Source organism: Ostrinia furnacalis, unplaced genomic scaffold, assembly GCF_004193835.3.
Source record: "Ostrinia furnacalis isolate ACB-3 unplaced genomic scaffold, ASM419383v2 OfSCF2157, whole genome shotgun sequence".
In the NCBI taxonomy this organism is placed as follows: domain Eukaryota; kingdom Metazoa; phylum Arthropoda; class Insecta; order Lepidoptera; family Crambidae; genus Ostrinia; species Ostrinia furnacalis.
This window is the reverse complement of record NW_021132396.1, coordinates 281,992-295,624: the sequence shown is the minus strand read 5'-3', so window position 1 is coordinate 295,624 and position 13,633 is coordinate 281,992. Positions and strand designations below refer to the sequence as shown.

Sequence of the window (13,633 nt, the reverse complement as noted above, 5' to 3'; positions counted from 1 at the left end):
AAAATTAGTTAACACGTAGGCTGCCATGACAGTCACCGGTGACTGACAAACATGCAACCTATTCGGGCCATGTCAGTCACTGGAGCCTGACACTGAAGCATCTAAATCAAACGACCGCAGTAGGCCGCCTGGCACGTTTAATGCGTTACTTCCTATTTTAAATGACTGACGTGGCCCCCAACAAAGTATGTTCAGCATGGCCTGCAACTCTTGTACCTAAATAAAAATTAACACAGGTTTGAATGAAAATTTTAGTAAAAACACGACAAATATTTGAAATCTATATATATAAAAATGAAACCCGTTTCGCGTTGTCACGGCATCACGTGTGAACGGCTGAACCGATTTCGATAATTCTTTTTTTTAAATGTTTGTGGAAGTCCAAGGATGGTTCTTACGGAAAAAAATATTAAGAAAATCTCTACGCTAAGGCGGTACGAAGTTCGCCGGGTCAGCTAGTTCTTAATAAAATCACAAGTTTACGATATATTTCGGAATAAATTATTAAGCATAATTATTAAAATTATTATTTGTGTAAAAAATTGAAACATTACAGACAAAAATTAGGCTGATTAGGGCTTTGAAGAGAGTAAGTTATAACTTGCTGTCTTTCTCGACTTTACACGACTGAAATTTGACAGTTGACCGACAGCAACCGGACAGAGCGATAGTATTCACGAGGGCTAAAGCGAGGAAAGCGATGCGACACGGTAGTTCCCGCCAAAACGCAGAAACGTGATTTTGTTGTGCCTGACAAAATGCTTGACATGGCGCTGTGACTGAAATTTATACCATTCGGGCCGCGTCAGGCACGGGTGGCTGACAGTTTTTTTTATGGGTATAATATGTCAATATAAATAGTAAAAAAATATTTTTTAACAATAACTATTCATTTCAAGCCATTACACATCGATTAGCAAAAAATTCAATTTTGGCGAATTAGTAAATTTACTTTGGCAGTCAACGTGTTAAGAATCACAAACACTGCTATCAACTGATCACTAAGTTGTCCTCATCATCATCGATATTTTTCTTATTCATTATTGTTGACGTGTGATCTTTTGCCATCATCTTGCATCTTGTCCAATTCCCTTGCCTTCAAATCGCCATCTAATGCATTTTGTCCAATTTTCCAAGGAAAATTAGACGGAAAGCCCTCAGATCGCCATGTCTTCCTCACCCAACCAATTCCTCCAATCTTTCACTGTATAATCATAACTGGAACTGATCCCGCAGCGCCACCTACGGCCACTTGGCGGCAGTTTGTATGCGCGCCCGCGCCGCGTGGATTCGGAAAAATATTTATTGTCGCGCGGATTAGAAGAATTTGCTACGTGACGATCGGCTCTGTTGTTTTGGATTGGGATCCGATGGACTGAGGGTAGTTTGGAATGGTACCTACAGGTTAACGGATCGACTTTGGTTCAAACAATAACGATAAACACTAACCCTCGGTAGCACCATCTTACTTTAACTAATAACAAAAGTTTGTCAAACTCCATACAAAAACACCGGTTAAAGTTACAGTTACGGTTAAAATTAAGGTGATGCAACTCAGCCTAAGGTGTGTATTAGGTACATAACGAAGCTCAAAACTCTATTTAATTTCAAGCAACAAGAACCTCAATGGTTCTCAGTTGGTTTTTCAATCGGATCTAAATATCGCATTGGCACTTTGTTGACAGAGGAAAAATGAAGGCATATGACATGATGAACTTTTTACAACCATGTATGCATATAATATACAAGAATAAAGCCACAAAAGATGCTAATGCTTCATACAAAGAGCCACATCGTTATTGTTTTTCCGCTCTTCCTAACGCACAACGCGCCCGCTCCGAATCTTCGTCAACTTTATAAAAACCTCGCAATATTTTTTTCCTTGCCGGGATAACTTTAAACGCTTAAAAGATTGTTTATCTTCCCGTGGGAAAGCCAGGAACCTAAGCCTGGAATTCGGCTCGTATCGCCGATCAATCACCAGCCGGCCACACTGGCTTTCGAGCAAATATTCACCCTTCAGCAAATCTCGCAAAGCCGCAAATCTTCTCAGATGTAGCTCTGAAATTATACGACTGGATGAGGAGACCCTTACACGAATGGAACAAATAGTTGTCTTTGTATCTGTTTGAAAAATTATCCGTATAGTGCTGTGAAACGCAGCTCATTCAAAAGGTCAGTTTAGTTTTTGAAATCCACTTGCATCACTTTAAATAAAACTTAAATATACCCTTTGAAACCTAAAAATGATGTAATAATCCATAGTTACTTTATTTTCTTGAATTTGAGTTGACTTAACGAAGGTATTCAACACCCATAGATAATCTAATAAGAATCCAATACAATGAGTTAAGTAGTCTTATGAATAAAAGTAAAGCAAAAGCGTAAAGAAATAGCCGTCTTTCATATTGGACTAATCATGCAAATTGTCTGCATTTGCTCATCCGACAATGGTCAACAAAAGCCAAAACGCGTTAAATCAATTCCACCGTGAAACTGTGGCATCGCCGCAATCGAGGCGTCGCAGCCGCGCATTGATCAACGCGCAGTATTTGTCGCCACCACAAACTGTCGACAGGAAAAACAAGTTACCTACCTACTAATAATGAATTATGCCAACGGGACCCAATGTTTCGCCGGTCGATGCCGTGTCGTGTCGTGCCTAACTGTATTTTACCTTGCGTTCATTGCGCGTCAGATTTGTTCTCAACTTTATTTCTGTATGTAGATTTCTCGTACCCCAATATCATTTTCGTATTCGGTACCACCGGGGCGATCTCTCTGCTGTATTTGTGCGACGTTCGTAACGTAAATAAAGTTAAATTTTTGAAAAGTTATTGAGGCCCGAACGACGTGCCATAATAAGAAAGTCATTTTATTGAAGTTCGATATAAGTGGGAACGAATTCTGACAATCGTTTCGCTTCAGAATTCAAATCTGGCAATTCTGAATTTTTGGCAATCGTAAATAGCTGATATTATTCTAGAGACCAAGTTTCATTTCCCTAAGCAATGGTTTTCCATATCGCAGTCGATATATCTTGGCGATGGGTACCAGGAGCGCATCCCCTCGCAGAGGCCGAGGGAGTGACCGTGGGCTATCTGCGCGGCTTTATGAAAACTAATGCCTTCATTTGGCCGGCACCGGCGATAAGCTATGTCGCCCTGGTACCTCGGGATTACAATTTCGGGATCCGCCCGGTTCCGTCCCGCTCCCGATAAAAGTTTAGGGACTCCGTGTTTGTAATTTAAATTAGAAATTAAGCGTTTCGAAAATAAACCTTAAAGGGCTAACGATTCGCGGCTGCGTATGAATATTTCCGCTTTTTCGGAGCTTTAATGGCCATTGGCTTAATTAAAGCAATAAACATCCGATTTAAAGGGATTTTGAAAGTAAAAATGCGGTAAATATTCCATTTTGGCGTAATTCATCTTCACTTGTCCAAAATTAAGAAAAGAAGTAACCCCAACTTAAGGAAGAGTTGCCAGAAAAAGTATTTACAAACAGCACGGGTGGGTGAGTTGCAGCGATCCAGCGAATTAAAGCTTAATTAGGGAAAAACGTAAATTACGGCCCACCTGCCACCTGGCGGCCGAACTGTGCAACTAATAAATTGTTCTATTGGGGTGCGGTTGTTTACACACTTGTGCGCGCTGTTGCCCGGCAGTGGAGGGTTTGGGAGATGCGGAAAAGAATTGGAGTTTTGGGTGGTCTATTAAGACGGTGCAAAACTAAGTTTGTTTTGGGACAATCTAACTTACAAAAAATCTTCGGTTGCCTTAACCTGTAAATGTATGCTGTGCGTCAAAAGGTGCCATTAGACTTTTTACGCTTCGAAAAATGTATTCATGATATTTAAAAGATTAATTATGAGCACACATTCTTGCCAACTTTAATGAAATCCGTAGTTCCGATCCCGTCGCCGATAAATTGTTTTAATGAACTAGATTCCTTGGCATCCAAGTTTTCATTTACCCCCAAATTACAGTGGCAAATGATTCCTTGCATTCTTAAGGGATGAATTACGCGCCTCCCGCGCCAGACATTCCTGCCGGTCGTTATTTAATTTGGTTAACGTAATTAAAATCCAAAAACTTCATGGGCAAATTAAATTTTATTCGCTCACCTTATTCTTGCGTTCGTAAAGTCTACTTTGGTGGTTGCTCGGAGGGCCAATCCCTATTTTGGCCGGGACGTGTCCCAGGCTCTAAATGGGCTTTTTAACTTTTCCTATTTAGGGAAAGTTGGCATCACACAATAATAATAAGGACTATCGGGATATCAAGAGGTCGATGTTATTACAGCGCCGCATTACACTGGACGGACGTGACGCAATCATTGTTATCAGTTATGATGGAAATGGCCGGATTATTCTTATTCTCATTAATGGGAAATACACTTGTATAGTTTGATTATAAATCTATGGCACAAACAACGCGGTCTTACAGCAACAGTCAGTTACTGAGCCATGGCAGTTGTACAAAAGTAAGACTGTATGTTATGTTGATAAATGTCTTCATAAATGACAATGAAAAACTGAACACAGCATGACTGTCGAAATATGTACATCAAAATTGTTTTTCTCATGGATCACCAAGTAAAAGGTGATTCAACAAAAAATATAACATATCTACTCATATTTAAGGCGATAACACAATTGTAGTATAAACTTGTTTGAAAAAATGTGAACTTATTTGGTTTTAAACAAAAATGTTTTGTTTACCTAATCCAAATAACCCGAAGCAAAACAATGTACAAACAAATTCAAATTCAAGCAAAAAGCGGAATAAATTCACGCGACCCACAAATATGGTCAAAAGTCGTTCGTGAACGGTCGTGTTAACCCTGCGCCGGAGTGCGAGGGTCTGTGAGGCCACGCGCCTTATTTGTAGCTTGTATCGCGTTACATATCTCCAGATAACTGGAGCTGGCCATTGTAGTATTTAGTTATACTCGAGGATGCTCAGGTATCTTTACTTTCACTTTGTTTCTAGTTTTTTTAATGGTCATGGTCATGACAGTTATTATTTTGAATGCTGAAATAATTGAGGACTGAACATTATGCTACTTTATGCTTAAATGAATAACTTGGGAATTCATTAAAATATTTACATATGAATCTTGAAACACCCATATCTTGGCATCTAAAAGACTTGGCTGGCGGCTTTACATTTTATTTTTGTACTAGTGATAGGTACCTATTGAAGTAACTTTACTTGATCTTCCAACATAAGGCTTCCACATAAATAAATCGTAAAAATTAGCCAAGTCGCCATACTGTTTCAAATCCATATCCTCCATTGAATCATCAGACACCAAACAACAACAAAGGGTGTCGTACTCATGCAACTCAACTAATGCTTAAATCTCATTACAATCGGCGAATCTGCATACGGAACGCATATATCACGGCGCATATGCATTTTTAGGGTTCGGAATGCACAATGCACCGGGGTTAGTACCATTTGACACCGCGTCAACCCTTCTCTAGCCGGCGGCAAATTAACAAATCCAAATCTCCTTTTATGATTTATGAGACCCCGCTATCGGGGTCGGCCATTATGTCCGATATAAAATAACATTTATACAAATGTAAATTTCGTAGATACGTTGTCTCTGTTGTAGTTTAATAATAATTCGGCTGCGTTATTAAAATTGTACGTTTTTGTTTGTTTGGAATGTTTAATAGACGCAGATGTTCGTTGTTTTATGTTTCATTTTGGATTCGTGGAATGGAAATGGCACGCGTTATTTATATGGTTTGCTTTCGGAGAAACGCTGGGCTCAACACACGGTTGTTTAGAGTTGTCTGTGGTTGAAACATTGACATGCAGACTTTATAAATAACAGTGCAATAAGAGACAAAAAAATCCTTCCAAAAAAATTTCAGCTTAAATAAAAAAATCAAATCATTCCCAACCTCAACAACGCTAAAACTAAAAAGACAAAATCCCAAACACTGCTAAACTCCTGTAATTACACAAATGGCGTCATAACAATAAGCAGTGTCAAATTTAATACACGGCGTTTTGGCGTATACCCGCGTGCGTCATAAAACTCGCCGTTTTTCTCCCCACGGTCCCTGAGACCCCCGGCGGATGAAGAGTTAATGAACTAATCTAGATATTAACAATACATTAGACGCATCCGACGGCGAGTAATTGCCGGACCCTTCAAGGGATAGTTCGTCCCTAACCCGGTGTTCGACGCTAATTTTGAATGTCCTTGCCGTTTTAGTGTTAACTGGGGACTCTGTTATTAAAATGTTTATTGTAATCGAGACCGTTTTTGTGCTTTAATCGTATTTTGTACGGTTTCAAGATTGCTTTTTTAATCCTAAAACATATGCATACATTTATTATGAAGAGTAGGTACGTACATTGTTAAACTATTATATTCTTCTTCATAATTAATATTATTTGCTACACATTTTTTGAATATTTTGGCGTTAACATGTTGGTAAATTTTGTGCGTTTTAAAGTTAAATATGAAATGAAAATCCACTCATTAGAGATGAAAAGAACAACTCGAGTTTTTGATTTGCTAAAAACAGCTCCCAACGTGATATGAAGTCGTTGTTAAGGTTTTTGCCGTTAATGAATGCGTCCCATTCCATTCTCTCGTTAATGACATCGGATTTCTTACGTCTCAATCGGAATACATGAATGCGTTATTTTTTCCATGTGAAACGCCATTGTAGTCCGCGCGAAACGTTTCACTCGCGTGACATCGGAATTATCCGTTGATTACGCAAAAAAACTGATCGAATTACAAACCAATCGCAGATGCGTCCTCGCCGGGACTCGAACCAGCTCTGACAGTTCATTTGCGATGCACCCGCCGTGATTACTCATTCAGACTCATAACATATTGCCCAAGTAATTGTTTCAAAAGCACACTTGTGATTTACCTATGCTCTCCTGGTACTTCCAAGCTAATTGGCTCGTGTAATTTTGATGTTATTCACGCGTTCGTCCCGGGAGAGACGTGCATGTGTATGTATACTGTCTCCCTCTAACAATTGTGTAATTAACTAATTATCCTAATCTCCTTGTTTCAGGTTTATCAACGCGAGACGTAGGATAGTACAGCCCATGATAGACCAATCGAATAGAGCAGGTAACATTTTTCTTATACATCCACATCGCACTATTTAGTTGTAGAACGCACAGTAATGGAACAAAGGGTATCTCATTACGCCGTGAATGGCCGTAATGCACAATGAAAGCAAAGATCAGTTATGATAATGGCTTCAAATTGGTGTGGCTTCTAAAAGCGTGTCTAACGCGCATTGTGGCCATGTGTCCAGTTCACAGCAATTTCCAATTCGGCGATCAATGGGCATTACGGCCGTTCCGCATTCAACCCGCACGTCCGGCGACTTTGAAGTCGAAAATTGAGTTTGCTGACCGCAAAGTCCGCCTTCATACAGTATGCAGCCGGGAGCGTCCCGCGAGACCGCACGTCTTCGGGCTTTTAGCTGACCGCGCGACTTATGGCCGCCTGGTCGCACGAGCAGGTGGCTCGCTTAAATAACACAGCACTCAAGAAAATACTCGCACATTCTAAAAACACAACCCTAGTACGACGATATGCAATAGAATTACAAACGACCGATTCTATTTTTACTTTGTAATTGTAGCACACAGTCCATAAAGCGTCCCCGGGCCCCGCACCGCCGACAAAAATTCCACCCTGGAAAAAAAGGACATCGCAGAAAAAGGGCTTACTCTTGCGAACGCCGGGAACGCAAGAAGGGTAAAAAAGAATAATGTCCGAATTCGTTGACCCGTCCCGGGCGATCCATCACTCGCCCCTCCGCCGACTATCGGCGATGTATGCTCGCCTGGTAGCTTATCTAGATGTGTGGATGTGTAGGCCCTCGCCTATTCGGGGATTAGAGATATTTTCCCTTTTTGTCCGTCTGTAATTTTACCGATAAAAATATATTTGGTATTTTAATTCGGCATGCACGTTTTTAATAAGCCGGCGCAGCCCGGACTGATGAGAGCAACACGATTTAATCCTCGCGAAAAGCTCAATAAACGATTGGTCGGAAATAGCGTACGATGGCCGCGCTCGAACGAATTGTAATTTACAGGCTGGCACGGTAATGGCGTCGCATCAGAGAGCAATTTATGCCCTTATAATAAATTCATTAGCCAGCGCCGTCGTTCCGAGCTGAAACACCGACTATCCGTATATACGGCACGGCTGAACCACTGACAGGGTTATGTCTGTCCACGCACACACGCGCGCCGCATTATGTATGATCCGCCGTTACATTTATTGAACACGGAATGCGGCAAAAGGAAAAAATACTGACGTGTGACGATTAATGAAAACAAAAAGCGATCGATTGAGTCGTCGCGATCCGTCTAGCGGGCACGCGCCGTGACCACGCAGCGAAATAATATAGCGATTGGAAAAGCGCCTTTTGGCTTGACCACAGGAAATGCGGTGGCCATTTTCTTTAGTCCATTGCCAAAACAATTTTCCATCTATCCTCCACCCTCCGGTTTTTCCATTTTCCGTCGTCAGCAAACTTGGCTGCGCTCGCATCCGCCGTTGCGACAGACCGTTTAGGAATAGCCGTGTTTTATGACCTCGACTATTGCGAGCTAGTTTTTTGGAGTTATGTCACGCTGGTGCGCGAGATTAGAGAATGGAGACAGGGCATCAAGGCTGCCTCTCGATCTCACCACTAAGAGTAGGCGCACACCGTTGATTTTTCGTCGGCCGATAGTTTAGTCGGGCTGTTGATCAGTATGGGCAATGGGCATGTATGGGAGTGCGCACACTACGCCGATTCGATTTGGCCGATTCTTCAAACAATTTGAAATCGGGCACAACTATCGGCCAACTAAAAATCAACGGTGTGCGCCTACTCTAAATCATAGTTCCCTATAGGGCTTCGCCGGGGGCTCCGTTATTGCTTCCTGTTGTCCTGTAGGAGCCGCGCTTGAATGCACACGATCTGATCGGAGCCTTCGCATTTCTTTTGCTAAGTGTGCAAAAAAGTCCCGCAATTTGCTTAGTGGCTTAGTAAAGATGCATAAGTTAACGTGAATTTACGTGAACGCTTACATACGAGTGTGATAGAGACAAAATTATAACGTAACGAAATAATACTCGTATTTCTCAAAGAAAATTAGATCAACGTTTTTGTCATGAATCATTGTTAGTAAGAACCTTATTAAAATCGCTGCAGCTTATACGAAAGACAATTGCGGCAAGATTGACGACTTAACTCCCAAACTATCGTTACCGCCACCGTCATATTCAGATGGAATAAAAAGGTGAAGTGATTGTCTATGGCCGTAACGATGGCCCCATGGCCCGTGTTTGTCCCGGCCCTCGTGGCGCAATGGCGCGTGCCACCATAAAGCCCCTAGACGCAGGAAATCGGGAACTATAATGGACGAACACCATTACTTTACGATTGATAATCCAAGGGAAATATTGCGATCGGAAGCCATAACGGTTCTGTGGTAAAATTGAGCGGATTTCGAACTTTTAGTGCGCGCACAATCGGTAGGCGGTACGTGATAGATTTTAGTGGAAAAAGTAATATGATAATTTAGGACGCGCAATTGAATTGATTTACATGCCCTTTACTTTATTTGTTCGGGAAGTGTGCGGAAGTATGAGCTGAAGATTAAAAGCCTACCTATATGTCTCTATGTATGTTGACGGTCGTTATTACCTGGATCCACATTAGATGCTTACCTATGTATAATTGACGAAATTACCTTAAAGATTCATGAGTTTGTTATTTGTGCGATTCAAATGCAATTCCCATTATTTGATGACAATTACCTACATAATTTCAATGTTTCGTTATCTATTTTTGTTGATGAAATTGGTAATATTTGTGACAACAAGCGAACAAGTAACTATGCAATAACTGACAAAAAGTTGCAGCGGTTAGCTCAAACTTGTCTAATTCATAAACACTCCAAAATATTTTCGAAATTTTCTGTCTTTCCTTGAACTACCAATATTATAGGTAAGCACCTGAAGCATCACGCTGACTTTCAAAGTGTTACTAGCCTTATCACCTATACCTCTCCACCACACTAGCTATACATAGCGCTAGTGATGGGACTACAACTACCAGTAGCCCTCTACCACTCCCCAGCCAGGCTACAGCCAGCCTAATTAACCAATCAGTGTTCTATCCCGCAGTGTTCCCGCACGCGGGCCCAAGCGGCGCGTACAGCCCCGAAGCGACCATGGGCTACATGATGGACGGACAGCAGATGATGCACCGGCCGGCCACCGACCCCGCATTCCACCAGGGCTACGCGCACTACCCGGCGGACTACTACGGGCACCATCTCTAATGCACATTGTACATGTAAGTGAAGCGTGTAGTCCAGTAGACAGCCCGGGCGACCATAGGCTACATGATGGACCGGCAGCAGATGATGCACTGGCAAAGTTATACTTTACAAGAAAAAAAACCTTTTTTATGTGACTTTTTGATTTATTACTGCATATAAAAAAATATTTTATTTTCTAATAAGTTTTAGTGACTTCCAATTGGTTAAATATTAAAAAGCCTTTCACAATAAATCAATATCTGAAATATCTTTTTCATTTTCAGATATGAATAACAGTGACACCGTTTGGCAAGGCGCGCGGCCGCTCGGCGCTCGGTAGACCCGCGCGACACCCGCTCGGCAGCCGCGCGACACACGCGCGACTCACGCGCGACACCCGCTCGGCCCCGCGGGCAGCGCGCGCTCGCCAAGTGATATACAGGAGACAACTACGCTAATGTACATAAACAAAACAATTTTGTAATATTTGAAACAGTATACGATCTCCTAAAATAAGATTTAAAGTCAACTTTAATGTTTAAATTAAATGTAAAATAACGAGTGACACTGGACGCTGTAATATAACTGGTGCAATCACCTAATATAAATAAATAATAAACAGTTTTATCACTCGAAACAATAGGAGCAAAGAGGAATGTAACAATAAAAATGGTTTAATATAGTTATCGTATAAATATTTATAGCTAATTGTGTATTGTTATTACGTAAATATAAATAATTGAATAGTTGTAAGTTGTAACAATCACTGGAAGTACTAGGGACGCAGTGGACAGGCGGTAATAGCAACGGGAATTTTTAGGATGCGCATGAGTTGGTACGACGATGGCTTTTGTTCTGCGGGGCGTGCGCCGCACTCTTTGCTTGTTTATTTCAATTTATCTATCAATTTGCATTATTTTTGAGAAAAACTTTTTGGTAACGAAAATACTATTTTATAAGCGGAATAAATTAGCAAAAAATATTTCTCAACATTTCAATCATAAAATATTAAACAATACTAATTAGACACCATTTTGTATACGGACGTTGCCAATATAGTTGGCGCACGCCCTCGTACCTTTCATAACCGACAGTTTGTATAACTGAGTATTGTTTCGTGTTGCTTCTGTTACCTACAACTAATTTATTGAACCACAATCAAGCTCAAACGTACTTCTAGCTGAACGTCAATTTCTTCATACATAATTTTAATTGTCCGCGTAGTTTCGTGATTTTGCGTTACAGGTCGAATACATATCTTTGAATATATATTTATTAACTATATTAATGATATTGTGATCCCGATATCATTGTTTCACTTGCCTTCGTGTTCACGATGTAGCACAATTTGTAACCGATGTATACGAATACGAAATGATATTTTACAATGTTGAAAAAGAGATTTTTAGGTATATTTTGTCTTGTGAATACCTGACATTGATTGCCTTCTACGTTACCAGGTGACCATAAATTTTTAATTGTTCTGACTGCCGAAGGGCGCAGGGCGGGCGGCGGACGCGTGTTCAACTGAACGGAACCAATATTAAGGGATAGGGTTCCCCGCCCGCCCTGGGCCTTTCGCATAGATGTTAAATGGAAACATGAATCGTGTGATTTTTGTGACTGATGATAAGTATTGTGAGCTTCTCCTAGATTACAAGCCGCCGGGTCCGCGGATCGTCGCGTTTACCAAGAAGGCAATATACGAATACTAAAATGTCTCCGGCGACACGCGGCCCGGTGGCCTAATAATTCTAAATAATCATGAGAATACGTTACGGTAATGCACCGCATTACAGCCTTATGATATGTATACGAACGGGAGCTATTATGTCGATGGTCCTAGCTACGGTTAACTTTGATAGCGGAATGAGTTATCCGGAAACAAGCTTTATTCTAGGATAATTAAAACCACCATATTGTCTTGCGAATCACCTGTGAAGTGATTTTCCCGGCGAGGCTCGTGTTGCGGTCGAGTCCCACCCGACGCGGCTTCCATTTTAACGAACGAGTAAAACAAAATGGCGACCGCAACGACCATCGGCGGGAAAAGCACACCACAACTTAGTGTCTCATATTAGAAGAAAGTTTGTTATCTTTTGTAAATATACTTATCAAATTATATATAACGTCTCTTTTACTTTGTATATTACCGTTTATTTTCCAGTGAAGTCTCAGTATTAAAAAGGTCAATAATTTCGGAATAATACTTTCGCAACACCTGACTTTGTTGATATTTCCCTTTTATTATTGTTATTTGCATTGCGTGTAATATATTTTTATTAAGAGAAAAATCTTAAATAGTAGTTGTTAGGTATTAATGTATTAATTGAAGAATTTTATTTTGATTTTTCTCTTTATTATATATGTATATGTACATTATATATAATGATTTGAAAGTCATGAAGTTATTGTAAATATAGCTACTAAAGGACATGTGCGTCGGTCAGCGGAAAGTTTCAATTACTGAATGGTTCGAGACAAAGTTAATTATATATTTGTATTGTATAATTTCGGCGAGGTACATATTATTATAAATATAAAATATACATGGATAGTGAACTGGTTTATATAATATAAAGATATAGTAACACCTGCGCTGACGAGACGTGAGAACACTGGCGGAACTGTGTCGGCATTATGAATGCTACGAATTGTGTAAAAAATATTAAAACCTAAAAAAAATGTCTTGTTTCATTTTTGCATTTCACACACCTTTTACACTTACACGTAAAATACCTAGTTCAATATCATTCATTTCTTGAAAAATTCTGACCTACATAAATGTGCCTGTCGTTTACGATTTATCTTTAGTTATTTTTAAAGCTGTACGATACCATAATACTATTATGATGACCTAAGGTAGGTTTCGATGACCTGCCTAAGTCCTTAATATTGTTAATGTAGGAAGAAAAGAAAAAGAAAACTTCAATTGAAACATCCAAATAATCCAATAAATGGGAATTATGAACAAAATGTTAGCACAATACACCGAGTTGCCTACACGCCCTGACTGACAGCTTACCTGTCTACACCTGTCCAAACACAACATTCAAGACACCTAAGGCCCTTCGTACACAAGGGTACGCAAAACGGGACATTTTCCACCTCTCGTTCCCACCACTGCAACTCCTGTGTAGCCAGGATCTACAGCTTGACCGCCAATAAAACCCAACCAGTGAAGGCCAAGTTTGTCTGAAAAGTTAAACTGTCATTGGACCCGCAACGAAATTAATCAGAAGAACATAAGAAGACTTTGAAATTAAGAATGGACTTCTCAAGGTTGTTGATTGTTTACTGTCAAAATG

General features: G+C 40.4%; 1 protein-coding gene across 1 annotated transcript in view; it reads left to right on the top strand.

Moving 5' to 3' along the window:
* LOC114354742 (homeobox protein homothorax-like) overlaps positions 1-12,981 on the top strand; it is a gene marked incomplete at its 5' end in the record, with an annotated part of 68,019 nt that extends 55,038 nt beyond the window's left edge. Inside the window, 3 exons of the mRNA XM_028307284.1 lie at positions 7,061-7,119; positions 10,189-10,360; positions 10,610-12,981. Coding sequence (XP_028163085.1) covers positions 7,061-7,119; positions 10,189-10,346 — 217 coding nt within the window. The remainder of the gene's footprint in view (positions 1-7,060; positions 7,120-10,188; positions 10,361-10,609) is intronic.
* Between the last annotated feature and the right edge of the window lie 652 nt (positions 12,982-13,633).